This window comes from Chaetodon trifascialis, chromosome 18, assembly GCF_039877785.1.
Source record: "Chaetodon trifascialis isolate fChaTrf1 chromosome 18, fChaTrf1.hap1, whole genome shotgun sequence".
NCBI lineage: Eukaryota > Metazoa > Chordata > Actinopteri > Chaetodontiformes > Chaetodontidae > Chaetodon > Chaetodon trifascialis.
In genome coordinates, this window is record NC_092073.1 from 12,122,049 (window position 1) to 12,149,359 (window position 27,311).

A 27,311-nucleotide genomic window follows, 5' to 3' on the forward strand; every position below is an offset into this window, starting at 1 on the left:
AATCCCAGAGTTAATCAGCTCCATGCCTGTAGGCTGTCAGACTAATAACCAAACATAGTCATAATTCCACACACTCCTCATCCCCAAAACACACACATGCTTACTTTATTAACTCTCAGAATTACTCTTAGGGCTACGAGATGCACTGGGGGAGGGGTACCCGCAATTTTAATTAAGCTTAATTGTTAAAAGTCTAATGTGATATACTATTGAAAAGTGTTGACAGCACAGCACACATTATGTGACAAACGTGTGAAGCCCTAATGTTAAAAGGTGAGGCCCAGGCTCATCAACTCAACTTAGCATGTCAATGTCCAACACAGCAATAAACACAGAGGGGACATTTCAGGATACAATAGACAAACTCTGCATGGAGTGCAACAGCACAGCAAGTGGAGTGAGAGGAAAACTTACAATAGAAGAAAACTAGTTTGGTTATGAGCTTCCTGATAAAAGATGATTTGATAATACAGAACAAAATAAAATAGTAATAGCAGCAAAACACTGAGCTGCTAACAGAACAGGTCGACCGCTGTAACACAGGATATGAAACAAATCATAAACACCTACAACAACAAGCAATCAAAGATAAAGAATTAAACAAGGTGCTATTGTAAAATGACTCAGCAGATTGCTTTGATGCACGTTGAGTGTGAAATGAAAAATTGTCTAAGAGCACTGAAAGCAAAGGAGAGGAAGGAGGAGCCGTTAGTTACCAGTCATCAGCTGGTCCGTGAGTCTCTGAAACCCCTGCCCGGTTTAATTTGCAGTGTAATCCTCTTAATTGCCGGCCTGTGCCCCTGCGTTTAGGTCATGCAGCTCTCAATACCCGAGCAGTTAAACAAGCTCTGCGACTTTGATCACAGCATATCTAAAAGGAGTTTTGAATGGACCAAAAAAGATCATGATCCATTTTATGGTGTTAACTGTCTAAAAATATTTCAACGAAATGATCAACACATCAGCCGTAGAAATCTTTGCTGACCCCACATGCATATGAACTCACACACGGTTCTAATCTAAATATTCTAATCCTCGCACGCAGACGCTGGCCTGTCTGGTGAGCATAAGGAATACAGAGATGTGAAAGAGAAAACACTGGAATGACAGACAAATAGAAAGAGAGACTGTCAGAGATATCTTGTTGCCACTAGGTCTTATAAAATAAGTAGTCTCCCTCTTGACAACTTCATTTGCTGAGGCTGACAGCATTATCTTCTCCGAACCAAAATCCATACACAATGCAGCCTCTGACTACGCTCTGAAAATCTCTTCCACATATACACATGCTTAGTCAAACACCAGCACGTCCACAGTCTGCATCTTCCAGTAATGCTGCACACACAGAGAGCCACTCACAGCTGCAAATTTTATCAACTCTGCCTGTGTACAATTACCTCCTCCCACATTCAGCCGCGTTGCCCTCCCCGTTCATCCATCTCTTGACTTCTTATCCTCTCAGAGGATTTGATTAGATGCACAAATTACAGAAAATTGAATTCTCATTTAGAAATGGAGAAAATACAGGGTTACATTCGCGGGAGAGTCAGGGGGTCTCAGCTCCGACAAAGGAGCCGGAGCACCCATGAAAGCAATTTTAGTTCAAGTTTGTGTATGATAATGCTCTGGCAATTCATTTTATGAGGTGAAAGGCTTTACATTGTTGACAGTCGCTCATAGTACGAGCTAGAGTATGGAGCAGCTGCAGTCTAAAACTGTATGTAGCGAGCGCGGCGCCCTTGTGTGCGTCTGAGGAATAAACAGCTGGTGCAATGGGCCCACAAAGCCACATGTCATTAACTTTATTAACACAGCAAAACAAAACCTTATTCCAGATCAGTACACTTTTCAAATTCACAACAGCCTTGTTGAGACCCACACCCACCCGATCTCCCTCTAGTGCTGAGTCCCAGCAAGAACAGTGGCTGATTCTGCTGGTTAAATGTGCAGTACAGGTATGTGTGTGCGTAAGAAGGCAGGCCAGTGAGGAATACTGCATCTTGCCTTGTGGGAACACAGTAAATAGCAGATTTAGGATAATGAAGAGACGGGAGAAAGACAAAGTGAAAGACAGATTAAATATAGAGTGAGAATGGGAAATGTGGGTGAACACTTACATAAGCATAATTACTAATGCTGTCAAAAATATCGTGTTATTAACACGTTAACGCAAATCAATTTTAACAGCATAATTTTTTTATCGCAAGATTAACGCTCTTTGTGACCTAGTGAACTTGTAGTTTTTCATAAGCTGTGGCAGCTGCTAGTAACGTTAGAAAAACTACAGGATCCGATTGTAAACTGGAAACAAAACAATAGGCACGCCCCACGCACGTGTTTGCTCTTGCCTGCTCGCTAGCTGTAAAAGTGTAGGCTACCGGTTTGTGTGGATGTCAAGCTCGAAACGCCGAAATGGATGCGAACAAGATTCTGAATGGAAAGTTTAGTTTCCAAAAGTTGCCAGATGGGTCGACTGACAAGACCAAAGTTATGTGTGTGTATTGTCGGTGTGAATGTCGGTGTGAGTTATCACCGTAGCACATCCAGTCTGAAATACCACTTGATGGCCAAACACACAGCGAATGCGAATTCTCCTTGTCAAAACCAGGCGACAATGGATGGCTTTCGACAGAGGCACATGGATGCTGTTATGTTCAAAGGAAACTTAAGAAAGGAAAGTTTCAGCCATGGTTTAACTGCACTACTGTATAGCCTGAGTCCTAGTTTACAATGCTGTGCACTTTGTGACTTTATTTTGGATCACCCTGTTTCGATCCCTTAGAAAGGGTTGTTGAAGGGTCTTTTTTTGTAACCAAGCATTTATTTTTTTGTCATCTGTTTATTGACAGTGTTAAATTGTGTAAGATTTGATTCATTCAAATGTGAATGACTGCTCAAAGTGAGAATGTTAGTGTGAAATATAACACTACACGTTGTTTTCAATAAAAAACATATGCACAAAGCAAGCCACGTTTCCATGTTGATAACAGTGTTAAAATGATAATTAATGAGACATTTAGAATAGATAAAAATGTGCGATTTATTTGCGATTAATCGTGAGTTAACTATGACATTCATGAGATTAATCGTGATTAATATTTTAATCGATTGACAGCACTAATAATTACTTAAAATTATAGGTGAAATTGCATCCAAGTAGTTGTACTTGATATAAAATACCAGGAAAAGAACAAATAAGTGAACCAGATTTCCAAGAACTGAGCAACTGCTTGAAGTGAGTGATCAAGTACATCTGCTATATATACCATCGAAGAACAGAATACTCTCAATGCATACTGCTGATGGGAAATCGATGATGCGTGGCGTCACTTTTACCCAAGCTGGGACGGATCACTTTAATCAAAAAAGAGACAAAGGGCATTTAAATGGACCCATCTGGATTTTGTGTGAAAATAACAGATCTGAAATGTTTGTCCCACACGGTGAAGTCAAATCACTGAGAAGCAGAAAGTCTTGGCCTGGCGCGCTCCCTCCTCTCTTCATCCCTAATGACTACCATTAAGGTTGTTTTGACAGAAAATTACGTAGCACCTTTTTTTTTAACTGTGGGGGGCCGTCCACCCACTCTGCTCTTGAGGCTGCAGAAGCTGACCGGAAACTTTATTGTCCTCATTATTTTCTGGTGGAAATACACAGTCGCAGTCAGACGTGTGGACACGCACACACACAACATGTCACTTATTAAGGCCGTTTCAGAGGGTTTGCCACCATTTATGTGTCAAAGAAATCCTTCACAAATTGTCACGCTACAAATTAGATTTTTGGTTTGCTCCTCTAAACACCACCTCAGACACAGTTTCCCTGCAGGAAAATGAAATGCCTTGATTTTCTCAACAATGTGGCATAACTTGTATCTTCACCAGCTCGGCTGCAGTACGTGTGGTCAAAGCGGTGTCAGCGCAGACTGTGGAGCGCTTTTTGCTGGCCTGCCTGTTAAAAACTGGATCTTAAAAGCCAACGCGTTCCCTCGCAGTGAGGCAGCACAATTTGTCAGCATTATTTGCAGGACTTTAGGGGTGGGGGGTGATCCTTTCATGAGTCAGTTGATGTATTAGCTGCAGTTCAGATGTGGGACCTCTCAGCAAGCTCTGCTCTGTGTGCAGCAGACAAACAAAATAGCCCACTTTGATATTTTGATATTTTTTCACTGTGATATCAGGGGGTGGGAAAAGAAAAGCCCACCACGGTCCTCAGATGTACGACCACACATATACACTGACACACAACACACAGGCACAACCCCGAGCCGTCTAATACGTCTTTAACTTTGTTTCAAGCAGTCTGTTGCTCTTTCTTTTGTTTTTCTTTTCCTGCATCGCTCTTATACCTCCCCCACTTGATGGCATTCTGCTGTCTGTGTTGCCACTACTCATAAAACTTGGCTTTGATTGATTACCTGCGTCTCCCTCTCCGTTCCTCTCCCCTCTCCTTCTCTGTAGTCCATTAGTTATGGTAATGTTGGGTTAAATACATCTCAACTTGCTTGTGATTGATTTGCACATCCCCACCCGTAAACACTCCTTCATCCTCGATTTTTCCTTCAAGTCACCACCCTCCCTGTGTAACGTCTAACTTTTCGGGACAGATGCTTTTTGACTTGCGAGCGGTCTGGCTGAAAGGGAGGTCTGGCTGTCGGCTCCGCTGTGCACACTGTTGACAGAGCTTGGACTGGAGGGTCAGAAGACGAATCTGCCGTGTCCCACAAACAGACAGAAGTATGAGCAATGCCTCTGCCAGCAGGTCCAACATGCTCAAACTCACTCTCTGAGACAGAGATACATGACTAGTTTTATTTTGAAAATACAAAAAGAGAAAAAAAAGCCTAAATGTATTCCTTTTGTTGTTTAACATCAGTTTTATTGGTCTGCAGCGAATGTTGACCAGTCAGGTTAAGTTTACACCATTATGCCACTTCCTGAAGAGGTGCTGCAATCAATGACCTTGACTTTATCAACTTGACATGTTCGACCAAACATGATAAACATTAATAGCTCAGTATGCAGCTAGACTCTGTAACTACAGTCCATGTGCTGTTTTTAGTGTATCAGCACAGTCAACCATGCCCCTTAATAACCTTATATTAGTTGTAAAAACATTATCAGCTTTAAAAGGAACGTCTAACTTCAAGGACTTGAACAAGTTAGTGCAGTGAAAAGGTGTGAATGGGCCTAAATGACATCACTTTGCAGAAATGTCCTCACCTCAGATGCCCACAACTTGAAATGGTTTCAACGGGAGAAGTGCAAGAAAAATCCACAAACACAGACACACAAAACATCACATTCACACCCTGACGAAATCCACATTCCTGCTCGCACCATGGGTGTTAATGTGAAAGCCTCAACACTTTTGGGACACAGTGAACCCCAGATCCATCTCTGTCCTGACAGCAGTCCTCCATTAGCCACGCACAAAAAATGTGGTTGCAAAACACACACATACAGTACTTTGTCAGAAACACACACCACGCCAATACATAAACAAGGTGCATTTTCTCACCTGGAACACAACGCAAACAAACACAGAGCTGCTGAAGCACAGTACAGTACTGATGCAGCTCAACGCGATGCTATTGAATGCTACTAAAACAGTGTGCACTCCCAATTTTATCATCTTTCCCTCAAACATAACGACACGTACAGAGGAAGACATGTAAGCAAAAGCTCAAATTAACTCATGCAAATGCGAGCACAACACAGACTCACCTGTCTCTACCTCCAGCAGAGATGTTGTAAAGGTGATTGGCAGCTCCATCAGCACATGCCTTCAAGAGAGCTACAGAAAGACAGACAGAGAGACACTTTAGCCGGAGTGACTGCAGGCAATTAGTGTTAAATGAATGACACATCCACTGAAGACTGCATTCTGCCCTTTAAAATGAAAAGCTTAGTTATATATGAACCAGTTCTACCTGGTATAAACTGTGTTTAACGTCACAATAAACCAGTTTACACTCACGCGGATACAAACAAAAATGGTACATACTAATCATACTTGGCATTGGATATGACATATTTGACATAATGTTAAGTGAGGCATTAAGAAGTGTGAGTGCAAGTTGTTCAAGGATTTTCAATTCTTCTCAGGTATGGCCTTATATACCATGGTGTGCCATTTGTTGGAGCTGTAGGGGAAGTGATCTGTCACACTGCGGTGAGGTCGTCCTGTCTTGGGTTATTGTCTTGTCATTTCCTGTTTTATTTTGAAAGTCTAACTCTCCTCTCGTTTCAGATCACTTGCCCTTCCTCTTGTGTCACCTGTTCGTCATCCCTGATTCCTGATTGTGTCCACCTGTTCCCCATTACCCTCATGTGTTTAAATAGTCTGCGTCTCCCTTTGTCCTGTGCCGAAGTGTTTCGTCTTATGTCCGATCACCAAAGCCTGCATCATAGCTCACAGCCACAGTCTGTATTTGTAAGTCTTGTTTCCTCGTCAGAGTGATTTTTGTTGTAACTTCTGTAGTTTAGTTTAGCATTTATAGTCTTTTGAGAAATTTGCTTTCTTGGTTTGCCTCCCTTTGGAGTGATTTTCAGTTCATATAGTTCATAGTTGTAGTGAGTCTAGCCTCCATCTTTTAGGAGAGTTTTTTGTTTCTGTCCTGTTCTTTCTGTTTCTTTGTTAGCTCTTTCTCCATTCGGAGAGACTTTAGTTTAAAGTTTTGTAGCCTTTTGATTTTCCTCTCTGTGAGTGATTTTGAGTTTGATAATTTTTATAGATCCGTGATTGAGATATTTTCCTCCTTTGGAGTGTTTTTTGTTTTCTCTAGAGTTGTTGAGTATTTTCATAGATCAGGTTTCATAGCCCCTTTGTTTGCTCTGCATAGAGGTTGTCTTGACTCAATAAAAGTCTGCTCACTGTCATTCTCTGCTCCTGAGTCCTGTTTTGAGTTCGGGCCTGACAGTACACTTCGGCCAGTATGGACTCAGCAGAGGCTGGCCGGTGGGCGGCCACGTTACAGGCTCAGGAAGCCCGCATCTCTCGTCAGGAGGAGTTCCAGACGGCGATGGTGGGTCAGCTTGGCCAGCTTTCGGCCCAGGTGAGGGAGCTGACGGACCACCTGCGGCAGACAGCCCCACCATCAGCGGCGCCGGAACCCCCAGCTCCTGCTGCGGCCGCGTCCCAGGGCGTGGCCGGGATGGGAATCAAGTTGGCTTCCCCGGAGCGATACTCGGGGGAACCAGGACAATGCAGGGCTTTCCTTATTGATTGTTCCATACATTTTGAACAGCTCCCGCACGCATTCATCACAGACAAGTCTAAAATTGCATTCATGATTTCCTACCTGACAGGGAGAGCCAAAGCTTGGGCCGCCGCTGAGTGGGCTCGAGACTCTCCGCTTTGCTCCTCTTTTACAGACTTCAAAACTGCTCTCATGATGACTTTCGATCCTGTGTCGACTGACAGGGAAAAGGCCAGGGAGTTGAGCAGAGTGACACAGGGCCGGGACTCGGTGTGCGACTATGCTATTCGCTTTCGCACCCTGGCGGCGGAGAGTGGGTGGAATAACACCGCCCTGTACGATGTCTTCCTGAAGGGGCTGGCGACTCATATCCAGGAGCTGCTGTTGCCCCTGGATTTGCCTGCGGACCTGGATTCACTCATCTCGCTTGCCATCCGGACTGACAACCGGGTTCGTGAGCTCCGGCATCCGCGGAGCAGTGGTTCGAGGTCGGAGAGGGCTCCGTGTTTTCCTGCCCCGGGGGGGCAAGTTCTCCGTGATTCACCGCCTGAGCACCGTTTTCCCTCCTTCCCCACCAGGGAAGAGGAGCCCATGCAGCTTGGCAGGACACGGCTGACACCGGAGGAGCGACGACGACGCCAGCAGGAAGGCAGCTGCTTTACTGCGGCAAATCTAATCACCTCGTCGCTACCTGTCCGGCCAAAAAGATCCAGGAGGTGAGTCAACCCCCAGCCACGGACCGCGCTCCGCGCAGCCTGACGCCTGTTAAGGTAACGCACCATGCCATCACTATGAACATTGAGGCACTCATAGACTCTGGGGCCGATGAGAGCTTAATTGACTGGGGGCTGGCGGAGACATTGGGGTTAAGATCGAACCCCCTGGCCAGCCCCATCAAAGCCAGGGCTCTCAACGGAAAAAAACTGTTTTTGATCACTCACGCCACGGAACCACTGGATCTGCAGATCCAGGGGCATTGGGAACTCCTGACCTTTTACTTGGTTACTTCACCCTCTCAGTCTCTGGTTTTAGGCTACCCTTGGTTATGTCAACACAACCCCCACGTGAACTGGATAACAGGGGCTATTATGGGATGGGGGGAGGATTGTGTGGACCACCGCAAACCGGTTCCGGTCCAGGGGAATAACATGACTGCTATTAATCACTTCTCTGTCACCTCTGCCACAGACTCTGAAACCTCCGACCTGAGCTCCGTGCCTTCCTGCTATCACCACCTCCGAGAGGTTTTTAACAAAAGCAAGGCCTTGTCACTTCCTCCACACCGGCCCTACGACTGCGCCATAGACTTGATTCCTGGCTCCCCCATACCCAAGGGCCGGTTGTACTCCATCTCCGGGCCAGAGAAAGCAGCCATGAAAGATTACATAGAGTCATCATTGAGGGCGGGGCTTATTCGTCCTTCCTCGTCAGCAGCTGGGGCCGGATTCTTTTTTGTGGGGAAAAAGGACGGATCTCTCAGGCCCTGCATCGACTACAGCCCCCTAAACGCCATCACCGTCAAAAATCGCTATCCCCTGCCCCTGATGACGTCTGTTTTCGACCAGCTGCAGCAGGCTAAGGTATTTACCAAGCTAGATTTACGCAATGCCTATCATTTAATCAGGATCAGAGAGGGGGATGAATGGAAAACAGGATTTAATACTCCTAGCGGCCACTACGAGTACTTAGTCATGCCTTTCGGTCTCACTAATGCCCCAGCTGTATTCCAGACTATGATAAATGAGGTGCTCCGGGATTTTTTAGACCGGTTTGTGTATGTGTATTTGGATGACATTCTCATTTACTCACCAGATCTAGAAACTCACAGAAACCATGTATCCCAGGTCCTCCAACGGTTGTTGGAGAATAAGCTCTATGTGAAAGCAGAAAAAAGTGAGTTTCATGCCGACACCGTCTCCTTCCTGGGCTTCATTGTAGCCCCTGGAAGGGTGCAGATGGATCCGGCTAAAGTGAGCGCTGTGGCCAAGTGGCCCACGCCTGATAGCCGCAAAAAAGTCCAGCAGTTCCTCGGCTTTGCTAACTTTTACAGGCGGTTTATCAGACACTTCAGTGCTATAGCGGCTCCGCTCCATGCACTCACCTCCACGAAGCAGCCATTCCTCTGGACTCCGGAGGCAGAGACAGCCTTTCAGCACCTCAAGACCCGCTTCACCACGGCTCCCATTCTCACGATGCCTGATCCTCTGCGGCAGTTTGTGGTCGAGGTGGACGCCTCCAATGAAGGGGTTGGGGCAGTCCTGTCCCAGCGGTCGGAACAGGACGGGAAGGTGCATCCCTGCGCCTTCTTTTCGCGGCGCCTGTCCAGGGCGGAGCGGAACTATGACGTCGGCGACCGGGAGCTGCTGGCGGTCAAGCTGGCCTTGGAAGAGTGGAGACACTGGCTTGAGGGGGCGGAACATCCGTTTATTGTCTGGACCGACCATAAGAACTTGGAATACATACGTAAAGCCAAGAGACTGAATTCTCGCCAGGCCAGGTGGGGACTCTTTTTTAACCGCTTCTCCTTCTCTCTTTCTTACAGGCCGGGGTCCCAGAATGTCAAGCCCGATGCCCTGTCACGAATCTACGACCCCGAGCCTGTTGCCAAAGAACCAGAGCCAATCCTTCCACGGACCTGTGTGGTTGGAGCGGTGACTTGGCAGATAGAAAATGAGGTTAAGCATGCAAACGGTGAGAGCCTGCCACCTAGTGGGTGTCCCGAGAATCGATTGTTTGTCCCGGCTGAGCTGCGCCCACAGGTGATCCACTGGGCTCACACCTCGCTGCTTTCCTGTCATCCGGGGGTACGGCGCACCATGTATGCCATCTCCCGGAGGTTCTGGTGGTCATCCATGGAACGGGAGGTCCGGGAGTACGTCGAGGCTTGTTCGGTCTGTGCCAGGAATAAGACGTCCTCCAGGCCACGTATGGGACTTCTTCAGCCGCTGCCCATCCCCTCCAGACCATGGGCCGAAATCTCCATGGACTTCGTCACGGGGCTCCCGGTCTCCCAAGGTAACACCACGGTTCTTACGGTGGTAGACAGATTTTCCAAAATGACTAGATTCATAGCCTTGCCCAAATTGCCCACAGCCAAAGAAACGGCTGAGATTATGATTAACCATGTCTTCAGAGTCCACGGATTTCCTAGGGACATTGTTTCTGACCGGGGGCCCCAGTTTGTGTCACGTTTCTGGAAGGAGTTTTGTCGTCTCATCGGGGCCACGGCTAGTCTCACCTCAGGCTATCACCCGGAGGCCAACGGCCAGACCGAACGCATCAACCAGCAGTTGGAAACCGGCCTCCGATGTTTGGTGTCCCAGAACCCCTCAACATGGAGCAAACACCTGGTCTGGGTCGAGTATGCCCACAACTCCCTGCCCACCTCAGCCACAGGTTTTTCACCCTTCAAATGTGCGTATGGTTACGAGCCTCCTGTCTTCGCGGACCAGGAACCTGAAGTGTCGGTGCCCTCCGCCCATGCCATGATCCGCCGTTGCCGACGAATCTGGGCGGCCGCCCGGCAGCTCCTTATCCGCCAGGGAGACCGGGTCAAAAAGGCCGCGGACCGGAGAAGACGGCCCGCTCCTGCATACCAGCCAGGCCAGAGAGTGTGGCTCTCAGCCAAGAACCTTCACCTCCGAACCACCTCGAGGAAATTGGCACCACGCTTCGTGGGGCCATTCCCCATCACTAAGGTTATTGGTCCTGCAGCAGTTCGCCTGCGTCTGCCCCGGTCTCTCCGTGTCCACCCCACGTTCCACGTAAGCCAGGTCAAACCAGTCAAGGACAGTTCCATGGTCCCGGCCCTCCCGCCCCCTCCTCCTCCGGAAGTTATAGACGGGGGTCCTGTCTACAAGGTCAAGAGGTTGCTGGCAGTGCGCACCCGGGGTCGGGGCAAGCAGTACCTGGTTGACTGGGAGGGTTATGGCCCAGAGGAGCGTCAGTGGGTCCCGTCCCGCTTCATACTGGACCGGTCCCTCATAGACGATTTTGTCAGGGACCATCCTGAACTTCCTGGGCCGTCAGGAGTCGGCCCTTAGGGGGGGGGTACTGTCACACTGCGGTGAGGTCGTCCTGTCTTGGGTTATTGTCTTGTCATTTCCTGTTTTATTTTGAAAGTCTAACTCTCCTCTCGTTTCAGATCACTTGCCCTTCCTCTTGTGTCACCTGTTCGTCATCCCTGATTCCTGATTGTGTCCACCTGTTCCCCATTACCCTCATGTGTTTAAATAGTCTGCGTCTCCCTTTGTCCTGTGCCGAAGTGTTTCGTCTTATGTCCGATCACCAAAGCCTGCATCATAGCTCACAGCCACAGTCTGTATTTGTAAGTCTTGTTTCCTCGTCAGAGTGATTTTTGTTGTAACTTCTGTAGTTTAGTTTAGCATTTATAGTCTTTTGAGAAATTTGCTTTCTTGGTTTGCCTCCCTTTGGAGTGATTTTCAGTTCATATAGTTCATAGTTGTAGTGAGTCTAGCCTCCATCTTTTAGGAGAGTTTTTTGTTTCTGTCCTGTTCTTTCTGTTTCTTTGTTAGCTCTTTCTCCATTCGGAGAGACTTTAGTTTAAAGTTTTGTAGCCTTTTGATTTTCCTCTCTGTGAGTGATTTTGAGTTTGATAATTTTTATAGATCCGTGATTGAGATATTTTCCTCCTTTGGAGTGTTTTTTGTTTTCTCTAGAGTTGTTGAGTATTTTCATAGATCAGGTTTCATAGCCCCTTTGTTTGCTCTGCATAGAGGTTGTCTTGACTCAATAAAAGTCTGCTCACTGTCATTCTCTGCTCCTGAGTCCTGTTTTGAGTTCGGGCCTGACATGATCTCAGTTTGAGGAACACTGGCATTAATCACAATTATTAAGTGGAAGGACGTTAATTATTCGTCAAGTGATATAATTTCATAGTCAGTCTAATAATACCCATAAAGCGTGTGTGTCTTGGTGATCAATCAAGAGGGTTTATAACGCACAAATTAACATTGGGGAAGAAATTAACTAAATGTCAGGTAGAAAGAAAGAAAGAAAGAAAGAAAGAAAGAAAGAAAGAAAGAAAGAAAGAAAGAAAGGAAGAAGTGAATGTAAGTTTCAGAAAACAAGGCAACGACTTTCTATATATCTAAAACATTTATTACTAGACGCAGGCTAATGCAAGGATGACAAGGTGAGCGGATAAATGAAGTTTGGAAGGGACAGTTTGCAGCAGATAAATGAAGCACATAAAGATAATGACCATCACTGAACGCTAGTGGTAAAAACAGGGATAAACATGGGCAGTAATGTTGGATTAATTCTCCTTTGGATCCCATATTAAGATATCCTCCATTCGTCTTAGTGAGTAATGTCAGTCTGAAGTACCAGTGGTGCAATACTTGTTGTCTGAGGGATGTCTGAGCTCTCTTTTCGTGAGTGCACCTACTTCTTCTGGAGCGTGCTAGCTTTGGTCACAACAAAGCAATTCACTGATGCTCAGGACAGATTCTGCTGCTGTAAACATCTGACAGTCAGCAAAAAAAACCTTAAATAATTAGAATAAGGTCCAAATCAGACAAGTCAAGCATTCTAGTTAAAACATTTGATTTGACCCTTTAATGGCAAAGTAAGTGAGAGAGCACTTACCTTTCCTGATTTCAAAAACAGGCAAATGAGGCAGTTATTTGCTATTCTTGAAATGGCATTCGAGTTGTACTAAATTAGATGCAAACTATTTGCAAATGTATGCTCTTTCATGGCCTCTATTCTATTCAAATTGAACAAGCAGCCTATTTTTTAAGAGCCCTTTTCCGTTTGGGGCTGCTGTGGTGCACACGGGGGGAAAGCTTCAAAGAATCAGTGATAGTTTTCTTTTTCCACCTTATTTAAAACTAAGTCTGATGTATGTTTTCTGTCCATTCCCAAACCCGTCACTGAGTGTACATGTGGCGACGTGCATGACATTTGTTTGGCTGCAAAAACAAAAGGATGTGGTGGGAAGAATAATCTCTTGTCACAGCTGTCTATTACGCATCACCATCTGGTTGACTACATGTGGACGTGCACACGCATGCAAGCCCCCGCACGCAATCTGGACGAGTGCTTTTCAAGTCAAAATGAAGTGAAATTTCACTTGCATTGCTCCACCACGAGTGGCCAAAAACTCCATAGGGTAAATGGAACTGGGGTGTCCACAGGCAATCTCAAAAAACATGGAACAGTTCAGTTCTAGAAACAGGCATTTATATTAAGAATATCACACTCCAGGGTATTTAATTAACAATTCTGATAAAGTGTGCCTTGTGACTACCTACTTCACACTTCAGGGGAAGAGAACCATCCATCCATCGCCTATACCGACTATCCCTTTCGGGGGTTGCGGGGGGGCTGGAGCCTATCCCAGCTGTCAACGGGTGAGAGGCTGGGTACACCCTGGACCGGTCACCGTACAAGACAGACAACCATTCACACTCACGCTCACACCTAAGGGCAATTTTAGAGTCACCAATTAACCTAATGAGCATGTTTTTGGTCTGTGGGAGGAAGCCGGAGTGCCCGGAGAGAACCCACGCATGCACGGGAAGAACATGCAAACTTCACACAGAAAGGCCCGACCCGACCCGGGGATTGAACCGGCAACCTTTTTGCTGTGAGGCACGCGCACTACCTCCGTGCAGCCCAAGAGAACCACCAAGACTTTCTATTTGTTAACTAATCACAGAGAGTAAATCTTAAATTCTGTGTACATCATAATAACAAATGTTAGTGCGGAGTTCAAATTTACCGTAACTACCATCTCCACAACCACAACTCTTGACCCATTATCATCACCATGCTCTCCCTAAAATATGTTAATCATGCAACATGCATACTGTGTCACACCTAGATAGCGTTAAACTCACCTGCATACACAAACACACACACTGAAGCAGACTCAATTAGCAGAGTTAAATGGAGGGGAATGATTTTTCCGGCAGAGGGAGGTATTCTTCTCGATCTGCCAAACCTCGCCTTGAGCGCTTAAAAAGCGAGAGAGAGAATGCAGATGCATTTGCATTGATGTAAATAAGACACTTAAACTCAAGGTAGTGCTTTTATTCATAACCCCCACCACCTGCTGTCGATGTTTCGCTTCAGGAAATGATTGGAATGTAAATGACTCATTATCTCTGCAGAGTGCAAAGGCTGGGAAACTTTTCAAATGACACCTTCTCGAAACACAGAGGAACTCTTCTTTCAGCCTGGTGATGACAGACTGTTACGCTATCAGTCATTATCTGCGTATGAGTATCTGCACTCACTTGCACACACACACACACGCACACACATGCTGAATAATTTTAAGACTCCAGGTTTCAGAACAGTTACTTCTGTCTGTCAATCATTTATTCAGCTGTTTGCATGGCATGCCATTAAAACACACCACACACACGCACACAGTGAATCTGAGAGGTTTGATGTCAGTCTACATATTGTGGCTGTCAAGCACCAATGTTGTGACAATCTTTCAAAATCATCTATTTACATTTGTATCGCTTTCCATTATATGTATTTCCTGACCATATCTTTAACTTATATCCAGCCTGTAGTCTTGCATTCACACTGCCGTGTAATAAATTACCCATCAATCAACCCTGAACTGCTGAAGTTTACCATGGGAGACTTCTCCTTTGATAAGCAAAAGGTCCCTTCCAGTGCTAAATCAAAGATCTCATAAATATCAATGAATGACAATTTTCAAACCTCTTTCAACATTACTTTACACTTCCAATTTATTATTACATTTCTGTATCGTCATGTCAGGCTTTCCCGCAGTGTCTTAAATTGTGGCATCCTGCCTGGCCTGAAATAAAAAGTGCCTCTGCTAACATCATAAGAAATTATGACAATTCCCTAGAATGTATTAGTCTTATTAAGCTCCGGGGGAAAAGAGCGGTGATGCAGCATCGCTCAGCGATGGCCAGGTACTGAACGAGTCAGGCAATTGTTTAAACTGTCGTCTAGTAACGTCGTTGGTTATGAGACGACATGCGTGAGGATCTGCCTGATTGTGCTCAGCAGGTGAGTAATTGATTCATTACATCATTTGTGTGCTCTGGGGCAATTAAAAGTGCCTGCGGAGTTTTCTTGTAAACAAACATGTTTACTATCACTGTGTCTCACCCAAAAGCACTGTGTGCATGTATTTCCTTCTCCATAGAACATTTGCAAAGCAAATGTTTGGAATATCCTACATTGTTTACATCCATGTTTACTTGCTGGCAGTCTTCTTCTTCAGTGCCTTTGTTGGCGCTTTCTGTTACCACCATGGAAAGCAAAAGCATGAAACTCACGTCTGCTCTGTAACACTATCACTGGTCAAAACTTCATCGGCCATTGTAATCAGAGCTGCACAATGCAATGTCAGGAAAGTTGGGGAAACATCCCAGTCGCAATCGGATGCTTATGTGTGACAAAAGTACTTGACGCTGCACTGTAGGTCAGACACCAGGCTGATGTCAGTCTGATCACCGCCATGTTTCATCCTATACAGTCCAGTCGAGTTGAAGTTAATCAACATTGGCAATGACCAACTGGACTTGAATCGTCAATGGCTGTGATCCACTAACCATTTCCATGGAGGAAACCTTCCGCTTTGTGTTTATCAGTAATGGATTTTATATTTTATGTCCCTGTCAGTTATGTTGTTATATTACAGCTCTTCATTCTCTGTGTTAAAGTTGATGTCCTTGAGTGTTCAATCGTGTTTTGTTGGTTGAATTGCCTTCTTGTTTGTATGTCCAACAGTCAAGAGATTGCTTCTTCTGTTGTTTTGAGATTGCTGTTCTTCAAAATTTCCCGAGACTCCAAGTTCACAAAAAAAGGTCAAACTTCTTCAGAACTTTATTTCTATAATCAAGGAAATTTCTGCTTTGTCCACACATATGCGGGTATTTTTTTAAAAGTTAACTTTAAACTTCAAAACACAATTTTCAGTGTGTTGTGACATGTTTTTCCTGATATTTCACAGTATATTCAAAGCATAACAATAAAGAACGCTTAAACTATCAAACCGTACAATGGTTCCACTTGTGAAAACGAGCAATTGATGAATTCAGAGAGATTATTTCCTGTGAATAGTGCATCAGAGCTGAGTTTTCCTCATAGTTTTAGGAACTATTCATACAATTCTCTGTCTGTATTAAGTATTTTTTCCAATATTTTACAATCATACATACTTAATAGGGTTCTTCTCCCGATTTGATGCTATCATGACATTTGGGTGTCGATTCAGGAAGTGTAAAAAAAAAAAAAACTCATGATACTTCAGTGAATCCATTGCCCCCACCCTTGCCTGCTGTGGATTTGTTTTTAAAGATTTTTTTTCACCCCCCCACCCCACATGAAGCTCTAGCGGGGATTGGGATCCTCAGGTTGAGAACCAGTGTTCCAGGTAACAACATTCAATTTGTCTTCATCACAGCGAAAGGCAAAAGTGGGTAAACTGGACCTGAGAAACATTATCTCTCTGTCTGCACTTCATACACAGAGAGTGAAGATACAATTACTATTATTTTCCCACTGAAAACAATGAATCGCCGGCTGTTTGAAACAGGTTACAAGTGTGAATGCAACAGCCTAACCAACTCCACTTTCTCTTCAGAGTATATGAGTCTAACAGACAAGCTCAGCGGAAAATCGCATACAGAGCCACAGACGCCTTATGAATCCTGACGGCGATATGATGTGCTCTGAGTGGGGGACAGCAGGAGCAGTCGGGGGAGATGACCTTGTAAATTAACTAGCCGTAATAATCCCTCCCTGCAGGCTTCAGTTCCAACTCCTCCTGTCACTCACTCTGCTGTATGATAGATACATATGGTGGGCAGGAGATAATGCATTTCCACACACAGCACTAAACCTGTCATTTCAGTGCTTTTTAATCATCTATTTCTCTGTTGAGTTTGGTGCAGAAAAGGTGCATGTTCACCTTCATGCAGAAACACACACACACACATATTGCTGTGGGGTATATTGCATAGCAGGCCAGTATTGATGAGGTTAGTGGTGAGGATTAATGCCTGTCAGGTTGGGGCTTTAGCGCAGTACAGGAGAGGGCAAACGGTCACGGAGAGTGGTGAAAAGATTATTATCCTTATTGTGATGCCTTGACACCCTCCCTTCATCTATCAGTCCACCTCTCCAGCTCCATCTGTCACCCTGTCTCCAGAACCACCCTGCTCTCTACACGTTGCCTCAAATTTGATTGATTTTCTGCACAAACATCTCATTTTCTTTCTCCCTAGCTCCACTCTTGTTACTCTTCACTCTTCTGCTCTACCCTTCTCTTTATTACTCTAGGTTGCACAATTTCACCAGCTCTTCCCCCCATTCTCCTTTCTTTCTTCGACGAGAATTTACTTTTCAGCCTTCTTTTGATCTCAAGCAGTAATCCTCACTAATAGCTCCATGTACCTATTTACTCCATCCGACACGTGCTTAAATGCAGAAGTGCGGGAAGTGCGTATGTGCACACCGACGCATCGCAAGCCTTGATTGCAAGGCTGCTACTCGACTGGCTGATGGCTGATGTTCATAAACATCAACTTCAGCAAGCTGCTCCACATCAACAAATGATGAAACAAAGCACTTGAAGCAAACACAGGCCTGCTTTTTGTCTTGTGGAGAGTTGCCTTCACTGATTACTTTATTGATTTGCTTGCTTGTGTTGTTACACAGTGAGTCAGTGAGGGATCTGTAAGTAAGTAAATGAGTGGCTGATTGAGTGAACGAGTGAGTGGGTGACTGACTAGATGAGCAAGTGGGTGACTGATGGACTAGATGAGTGAGAGGGTGCGTGACTGAGATAAGCAGCTTGATCCCACTTCACAACATCACACTCGGCACCTGTAAATGAGTTTCCCTTTGATCAGCGTTGCGCTCTTCCAGCCTCCACCGCTCCTTTGCTCCCTGCTGCTCTACCTCTCCCACAGGTGATGAGGGGGCCCAGGGGCAGCACATCAGAGGACCTGAGAGTGCGGCATGTATGTGTGTATAAGTGTTCAGCTGTGCGTCTGTGAGGGTGGAGGCCTGGGCTATGATGCCTCCAGGTGAACAACCATCTGGAGAGTGACACGGACGTGCTCATGCGTGCACTGACATCAGCTTATCCCATAAACAACATTAAAAATACATGGCATATCAAGTGAGGAGCGATAAACTTGCTACAAGCGTGTTTATCATCACACTGTGAGAGATCTGAGATCTGCCATTCATCCACCATCATCATCCTGTCAAAAAGTCCCATGTGCACTGCTGCCAAGAGCAAAACTGATCAAGAAAGCTTCCCAATTTCTGACATCCACACCACAGCATTGCCTGTGGCAGTTAAGAAACCACCCAAAATCGCTGAAACTTTTTCTTTATAAGCAGGACTTCTCTTAGAGGGATCAAATGCCCAAATCTGCCATATGACACTACGAAGCTGCATCACAGTGTCAGTACATCTGATATGTCCATCTCTCTTGGTTTGAATATTTGATGCAACGCTTGCCTCATGATTCTTGTTCGTGTATGACTGGCAAAATTACTGAAACTATCTGTAGAACAATATGCAATCACCCCACAATGCATTTCCAATTTAATCCAGGAGTATAACCACCATCAGTTACATTTTTCTGGTCTGGTCACAGTCTGGATTTGAAAATAGGTTATTAAAGCGCAAATATCAATCTCCAAATACCGTTGAGGGTCAGTTATAATCAACAGGGCGTACAGAATCTATTACAACATTTCCGCATGCTGCTAGCAAACAGATAATTTAAACTGAATATTGGAATGGTCTTCATTTTAGACAGAGTTTGCACTGAAATGGGTGTTCAAATATATTTCAAATCATATAACAAGTGCAATTTCCTGAAAAAAGCAAGTAATGTGATTTTTCATACCATTCTACAAAAAACTTCCAGGCCTTTCCCTTTACTGTGGACGTACAGTGTCGGACTTTGGTGAGATTTAACATGAATTAACCCATTCCCCTTTTTATCTGACAGGTATCAGAATCTGTTTGATGAATGTTTTTAATGATTTGCTTTCTTTAGATTCTATATTTTCCATTCTTCTCGCTTATTAGACTACCCAGAGAAGCTTTATCTCGGGGCGGCAGGCAACCTTTGGTGTAAAATCAGATGAGGAAAAGTGCTTTGTCTAATGCCATTAAGGGTTTTCTAGAGGTCCTGTAGTATAAAGGCGAAAATCAAGAGCGTCTATCTAATCGTGTGACTGCTGTGCGATGGAAAGAGCTCAGGTGCCTCTTAGGTTTTTGCTAAGTTGATAAGAATATCAAAGCCATGCTCATTAAAACTCGATCTGATGTGGTTTTAAGCACAAGTTTGCCTTCAAAGTTATTTTGCTTACTAACCTTCTTCCCTGATTACACAAGTCCGTGCCTTCCATTTTTCATAAATTAGTCTGCCTACTGTTTTTCTGTGGTTGTTTCATGGCCTCTGCTTGAAAGCTGTTGAGAACCAGTGATCCGGGCCACTTCTCTCCACTCCGTCTTTGATAAAAACAGGTTACTGTTGTTGTTAGGCTCGGTTTCTGATCAGCTCACCAGAATTTAAAAGGAAAACAAAGCTGTAGGACACAGGTGAGATGACGCTGTCTGGTTTAAAGGCTCAAAGTCAGCTTTGCATATTCAATACATCACAGCCAAGTAGCACAACCGCTATGCATCAACGCATCTCATAAGCACCACCTCTGGGAGTCTGGAGCTCTACTTCCCTTCAAAAACCTATTTTTCCTCTTTTAACAATGAGCCTTTTGTGCATGTTTTTGAATTTTCTGAAATTCTCTTTGTCTTTTACTCTGATAAAGGGTCTTGAAGAATTCATGAAGCAGAAGGAAAAGCAAATCCACTTTATATCCTCTAGTTACCAAGGAGAAAAAAGTGCTTGGAATCTAGTTCCTCGCTTCATAAATTGCCAAGAAACGTGTGACCAGCATTTTGCTGACGCGAAAGTGGCTGTTCACAGTTCTCCCTAACTTCCACAATAATCACCCAATTGCCCCGGGGCATGACTGTTACTCCAAAACGGAGCCATTCAGAGAGCTTGTACGCAACAGGAACTGTATGTTTGAATATGAGCGTGCAGCCTCACGTCCTGCTTGCTGCAGATTTTTACTGAAAATTGTTCTATTTTCTGGCTTTATATGTATAAGGAATGGATGTGCATCAATGAGAAACAATAATGCTTGCCTACATATTTATCTGTCCATCTCATGCTCTAACCAGGCCATTTCCTCTCATTGATGAAAGACTGCAAGAGGCGTCACAGACGGAAGCAACAGCTCAGAGTTAGCAGAGAGGATGGATTGGTTATGATTAAGATGCCCATGTTCTGAATGTGGCAGTGTTAGGTTCAGTGACTTTGTTTATACCAACCCTGTTGCTCCCCTGCTGAGTGAAATGGACACTTATTGCCATTGCCTGTGTTCACATGATTTACCAACCAATTATATACAGTGAATGTATGCACACTTGAATGAGTCTGAATGGATGTGCCATCCTTGTTATCATGAGACCTTACAATTGCAGTGAGAGTGCTTTCAATAGCACTGAAAGTGTATCATAAAAACAAATTGCACTGTTAAGTATGTGGCTTATTGCTGTGAAAGCTAATGACCGATGAAAGTAAAGAATGAAAAGCATACAGACCTTTTAAGTTCTTATTCAATCACATCGATTCAATCAAGTTTATCTGAAGCCAAGTGACCCTGTTTCAGCTCAGAAATTTCAGTTGAATTTCTGACCCAATACTCATTATGCCATTTAATCGTAGTGCAGAAGAAGCACAGAGAGTGCAATGGAAGTATAATATTGTCTTTCTTTGGCTTATAATCATTGTTGAGGTCATACAGCCAAAGGAGTTATTAAAAAAAAGAAAATAATAAGTGATCATTGCAGGAAGGCAAATTGTTTTCTACAAAAAAAACAAACAAACAAAAAAAAAAAAGATATCATCTTTCACGTCATTAAAACACAGGAAATGTGGGCAGAGGGCAGGGAGGGGGCATTTTCAATGACACTGCAGCAATTAAGATTTTGCACAGTGAAGGCTACACAGGCTGGAGAACACAGTCAGAGAACAACAGGGGAATACAATAAACACTCAGTGCGAACCAATGAAGACAGGATCTAAAGCGATACCAGGGAGGCCGGTTTGATCGCTGTTGGTGTTGTGTGAGATGCCGTGTACCTTTACTCCAGAGGATGTCTAAGTAGTCTTTATCCAGAGGCTGGTTCAGAATGATCAGACAGATCCTCTGCGTGCCTGCACAGGACAATAGTTGGAAGGGGAAAAAGGGAAATCAATCACACACAATCAGAGACACAGGTGTATAATCACAGCATTGCAAAAAACATATCACTATTTGCGAGTTAAGAAAAACCTTTAAATACAGATTGCTGTTCATGCCACTGCATGTGGATAATAAGGAGGGTGAAAACATGTCTAGATGTTGAACCTCGATCTGTGAAAGTTCAAAATGTTTTCCCACGTTGATCCCATTAAACTGCGAGTGGTCTGTTAGCAACATCAGACGCGACCAAAACCAATGCAGACTCAATGTCTATCTAAATTAGGCAACACCATTCCCGAATGACAGAACCGTCACTCTTCTCGAGCAGCGGCACAGTCAATGTCAAAGTCCTTATTATTAGCTGCTGTTTTTTTTTTTAAAGGGAAATCTGTGAAATCACTTCTGCTCGCTCAAATCTCACCGATGCTCATTTGAATCCCTTGACTTTGGTGACACGCCATCTGTTACTACATGGCAACAGAAGAGAGACCTTTGAAAAACAGCACAAATGAAAGCTGCCACCCTATTGCTCCTCTCTTGCCTCTCCGTGTACCTCCATGCTTCTTTGTCAAAATCTTTGTCCCAGGGTGCATCATTTCACAAATCTAATTCCTCCCTCTACCCCCCCCCCCATCCATCTTGCTTTTAGCTTTTCTTTTCCTCTGCTGCTAATGCAAATCCCCTGACTAATACTTCAGAATTGTCATTTTTCTATCTGTCGGAGATGAAAAAAAAAATAATGGAAAAGTCTGCATTCACTGACAAAAGTAAAAACAGTGCTGCCAGAAAAGCCTTAATGGACCGAAGACTAAAGCACAACCTCTCCTCCACACTTAGGCATTTCTTTGCTTGCTCATTTATCTTTCACTTCTACGTTTGCCCTTATGAATGATTTCTCAGCCATTTCTGACTTGTTGCCTTTTGTAGCAAAGCCAAAATGTCATATGCAAGCTTAAGCAGCCCTCTGTGATCACAGCGTCCTCTTCCCTCTCTCCTAAACTGCATTTATGTAAATTCCACAGAACTGGATTCCAGTTTATGGACGCCACAACTTGCATATCTGACAAAGCTTTTCCCACTACGCATTTCCTGATACATCGTGAATGCAGCGAGGCCAGAGAAAGCAATGATGAAGAAATGCTAATTGCAAAATGTGCATCACCTTGTGTCCTGAAAAAACGTTTTTTGGGGGCATTTGTACCCTCAAGAGATCGCATTTTAGCTCGGCTAAGAAAGCGCAAGAAAAAAAACTGTCCTTTGGGTTTGTGACTTTGTTGCAGCAGCAGGCTTGATGTTGTTAAAAAGTTCACATCACTGGAAGGTCATTGGCAATAGGAAAAGTCAACCCCAGCAGAGTATGGTGAGAGGAAGAGGAAAGAAAGAGAGGATAAAGAGGAGACACCAAAGAGGAGGAAAAGAAAGGAGGACACAAGAAGGGGTCGGCGAGGAGGAGTAGGAGGAAGAGGAGGAGCAGATTTGTCAGTCTTGTCTCTTAATTGGCTGGAGGTGTACAGAGAACAAAAGACAAACTCAACCAGCCGTGACTTTTCAGATAACCCCTCGTCGCACAAACACTCACCTCTATGCACACACACATGTGGAGGTGCGCAGTCTTTTGTGCACTCGGTTCAAAGAAATGTCACCTTGGGATTCTTTTCAAAGTGCCAGACAGCATAAATACCACAAACGCACACACACGCACACATATACACACATAGACAAAATCCAAGCACATAACTGCATAAGTGCATGGATTCTCCAGGAATAAGCATTTATAATTAAAATAGTGAAATTTACAAGGCTAACCATGCACACCGGGGATTTTAAAATGCAGACATCCAGGGGCTGTTTTCATATTCTCCAGCGAGAGTTTAGATAAGCATTTCATGCGAGAGATTAAACTAAAGAAGCCATAGAAATATACTCTAGACCTTTTTAATGACGGTAAAAGTGTTTCTCTATAATGCACAGTTTGGGGAAAGATTTTAAAAATGTCTGATACAGGGAATCTCAAATATGTATTTCACTTGCGATGGCAAGTGACAGATTTATCAACTAAATTATATCATCAGGAGGATGTGTGTGTGCGTGTGTGTGCGCTCTGATCTGTTCAGTTCTGCAACCATTTGAGGGATTATTTACACACCCTGGGAAATCTTTAGAATAAATCTTGGATTTGTACAGCAAGCAAACTCAAGAGTGCAGCCTGTAATGCTTAGCTAACGTGTTTGAGTAAACATTTGTTTCAATGGATGCATCAAAACTGCTGATAGCATCCTATCAGAAGTGAGTGTCTCTTGGCTGATGTTGGCCTTTGTGTGCTATTGATTTTCCGGCTGTACAAGCGTAGAAAATCAACAGCGCTTCTGCGTTCCTGCTCTGCGCAAATCACGCACATGTGCAGGAATGTCAAGTATAACAACATATGTACACACACAGAAGCACAATTACAGTGGCCTTTGTAGTTTAACAAGAGGATAAATGGATCACTGGAGACAAAGGGGGAGCGAGGCACAAAGGCAGCGAGAGGGAAGAAAGCAGTGCACCACCATGCAAACTATACTGCAAAAGTTGGGACGCTGTGTAAAACACGGATAAAAACACAATGCAATCATTTGCAGTCTTACATAGTGTTACCAAGCATATGCAGTAATATCCTTTATACAATCATGTGGTGAAACCGTTCATAAAACCGTTGTCATTAAGTACAGCTCATTTGCATATGATTGCATTCTGTTTTTACTGATGTTTTGCACAACTTTTTTGGGATCCGGGCTGTATCAGATGGGAGCCAAATGCAATCTGAATGTCCATATGCAACTCAGACTTGGGCTGTCTGCAAATTAAGAGTCAGGGAAGATCGTTATGAGCATGCTATGTCAATTGAAACAGTGCCAGAGCCAATACTGGTTGAGAAATTGTTAACAGGGGCATGATGAACAAGATTTTTGCATCATTGTTTTTACTAAATAAGCCATTTAAACTCAATTTAGATTTTAAAGTTAGAGCTAATCATTCAGTTCTACCTTTAGCACCTTCATGTTATTTTCCATGAGAATGCCATGCTCTATTAAATGGCCGCAACACCCCTTAAAAACTCTTCTTGGCATTACACGGCCCATTTTCTTGTATTTTCCATTCTGCAAAGGAGCAAACAGACAACAAGAGGTGAAGACAGGATATTTCATGTTCTAATAGAGAACAGCTCGATGCAAGCTTCTTCAGCAATCCCAACAATGGCATGTGGAAAAAAAGCGGTGGCGCCTAATTACAATACTTCTTTGTAAAATAACTCCAGGAATGCAACAACTCAGAAGATTACTGAGATATATTAAGGAGTGGATTTTTCAAGGGCTTCAATACCTCAAATTGCTCTCTATCTTGTCAGTAAACTGCACACAGTATGGTTACTTCTGTTTATGAGGCAGGCTCGTCTGTGGCCGCTGCATGACAGAGAATCCAAGCTCTGACCCTGTTGAGCTTTCTGAGGACTTTACTTTGGAAAAAAAAAAAAGCAATCAATTAGTTGGGCCTATATTATGATGGACAGCAGGCGCTATGGTAACATCTCCGAAGGTGGGGACAGTAAGCCAGCCAATGATGAGCCACGTGTAGCTCAAGTGATAAATTACAGGAAATGATATAGCTATTTTAAAGCTAATGCTAGGCAAAGCTAATGCTTGACAAAACGAAGATAAAACTGATGGAACGTATTGCTGCCAGTTACGTTTCTTTTTAAATTAACCCGCAATTGTGTGTTTGTCCATCAAAATTGACACAAATCTGCCAGAAACAGTTGATTTAGCACACACCAAGTAACAATCACTGTAAGGACGGACTGGACCTCTTCCACTGGTGAGTAACGTTAGGTGCACGTGTTTTCTGATTGCATTAATATTCTGCAGGCCTAATGGGAAGCTTTGACGGGCCAGATGTGGCCCGCGGTCTGCCAGTTGGCAATTGCTTATTTATATTTTTCTGTGAGCTGACAATATTCCCAGCCAGTGAATCTGTTATGACTGTTAAGCAGTAATGTTTTTCATTCATTGCTCTTTATAAAACAAATTTAAAATGACATGGAGATAACAAGCGTCACCCTACGGAGGTGTAACACAAGCAATGACATAAGAGACGCCGGGAACTACATGTGCCTGCTGTCTCCTCGACAGGCTAAACTACTGTACGATCCCCTCGACCTTTACAGCTCTGTGTTAAACCTGCCTTAGGCTCATATCAGCTTTCCTTCCTCCACACTCTCACACACCGCCAGGGAGCTCACAAAAACCTTGACCTGAGAGTATTGGCTAAAGGCAGCCATGACCAGCTTCCTCCTCGGGCCTGTAGAGCAGCTCTGAGCATCAACATCTGCGGGGAAATGAAACTGTCAAATGTCAGATTGAGCTTGGTTTTCCAGTGTTGTGCTTGAACAAAGCAAATTGATATGATGATAGGGATTTTATTCAGGAGCAAGATTAGTTATTTTTGGAAATATTTCAATAATCAAAATGCCTCTTCAAAGTCTGTTTTTCCTCCAACAGCTAACAGTATACGCAAACACATCAAGGCCAGTAAAGATTCATTATGTACGCAACATAACACAAGAAGACAAAAGGAAAGGGCCTCTCACACACACACACTCACACGTTGTTGTCATGAAAGTGCCAGTGATTTGTTTTTGAGCTTTAACTCCCCCGAGACTGCTTGTGTTTGTCAGAGCGAGGGGGAGAAGCACAGAGGGGAAGACAAGTGTGACAGAGATGTGAGTGTGCGTCTTGATCAGACCCATACGGATCGTCTCTGTTCGGGCGTCCCGCACACATGTGGGTAAACATGCCATATGAGCCTGTGCACGGACCGGCATATTTGATTGATTGCGTGCATGTTTGCGTCAAGGGAGTGCGTGTTTGAAAGGCAGTACCTGAGGGCAGCAGGCAGTCCAAAGGTGTCAACTCTTCATCCATGGGTAAGATCCGCAGGAGCCCCCGTCTTCAATCAGTCGACTCACCTGGAACTGAGGAGAGGAGGACAGACACTGTTGCTGCTCTTCTCGCTTTTATCTTTTTTTTTTTCCCTGTTTGTTCTGTTGTTTTAAACCAATCAAAGGAAGTCATTTCATTTTCCATCTCGACTCTAATCCAGGTTCATCACCGGCCTTCCTCTGGGCTTGTTATTACCCCTGAAACAAGCAGACTGAATACAAACTCAAACACGCACACACGACCACAATGACAGCAAAAGTTAGATCACTGACTCAAGACACACTATTGACACTCTGCGACTAAAAATTATTTTCACCACTGATTAATGTGCAATTATTTTCTTTATGAATCATTTGGTCTATTAAATATATGGAAACAGAAATGAAAAACTTTACAATTATATTACTGAGCAAAAAGCAGTAAGCAATCATCATAATAATCAGAGATGAAGCAATTCATCAATTAATTTGATTAGCTAGTAGGATTGGGCAATTGGACTAATACATTGGAAAAAACATGGAGAGCCAGCACAGGTTTTTTTTTAATTATCAGAAGCATTAGTTCACCGGTCAGTCTTCATATCACCTAGAATAAGAAGTCTGAACGTCTCGCCGCGTGGGTGAACATTAGGATGGTTAAAGTTTTTTATAAACCATGTTGCTGAGCAGACAGCAGCAGACTATGACGGAGGGAGACACAGAGGTTCTGATATGCACCATGGAAAGACTCGACGCAGACAAGTTAAAAGCTATAAAGTGGATAAAATTAGTCATCAGCTGCTTTGTTCCCTTTCTGCTAGGGTGCACACCATCTGCTCTGTACAGGCT

General features: G+C 44.1%; 1 protein-coding gene across 2 annotated transcripts in view; it reads right to left on the bottom strand.

Annotated features, from left to right (window-relative positions):
- tpk1 (thiamin pyrophosphokinase 1) overlaps positions 1-27,311 on the bottom strand; it is a 66,380-nt gene that overhangs the window by 36,597 nt on the left and 2,472 nt on the right. For both annotated transcript variants that reach the window (XM_070985986.1, XM_070985987.1), the window contains exons 2-4: positions 26,424-26,516; positions 21,403-21,477; positions 5,727-5,796 (exon numbers count right to left, since the gene is read on the bottom strand). In XM_070985986.1, coding sequence (XP_070842087.1) covers positions 5,727-5,796; positions 21,403-21,477; positions 26,424-26,466 — 188 coding nt within the window. In that variant the 5' untranslated portion in view covers positions 26,467-26,516. The remainder of the gene's footprint in view (positions 1-5,726; positions 5,797-21,402; positions 21,478-26,423; positions 26,517-27,311) is intronic.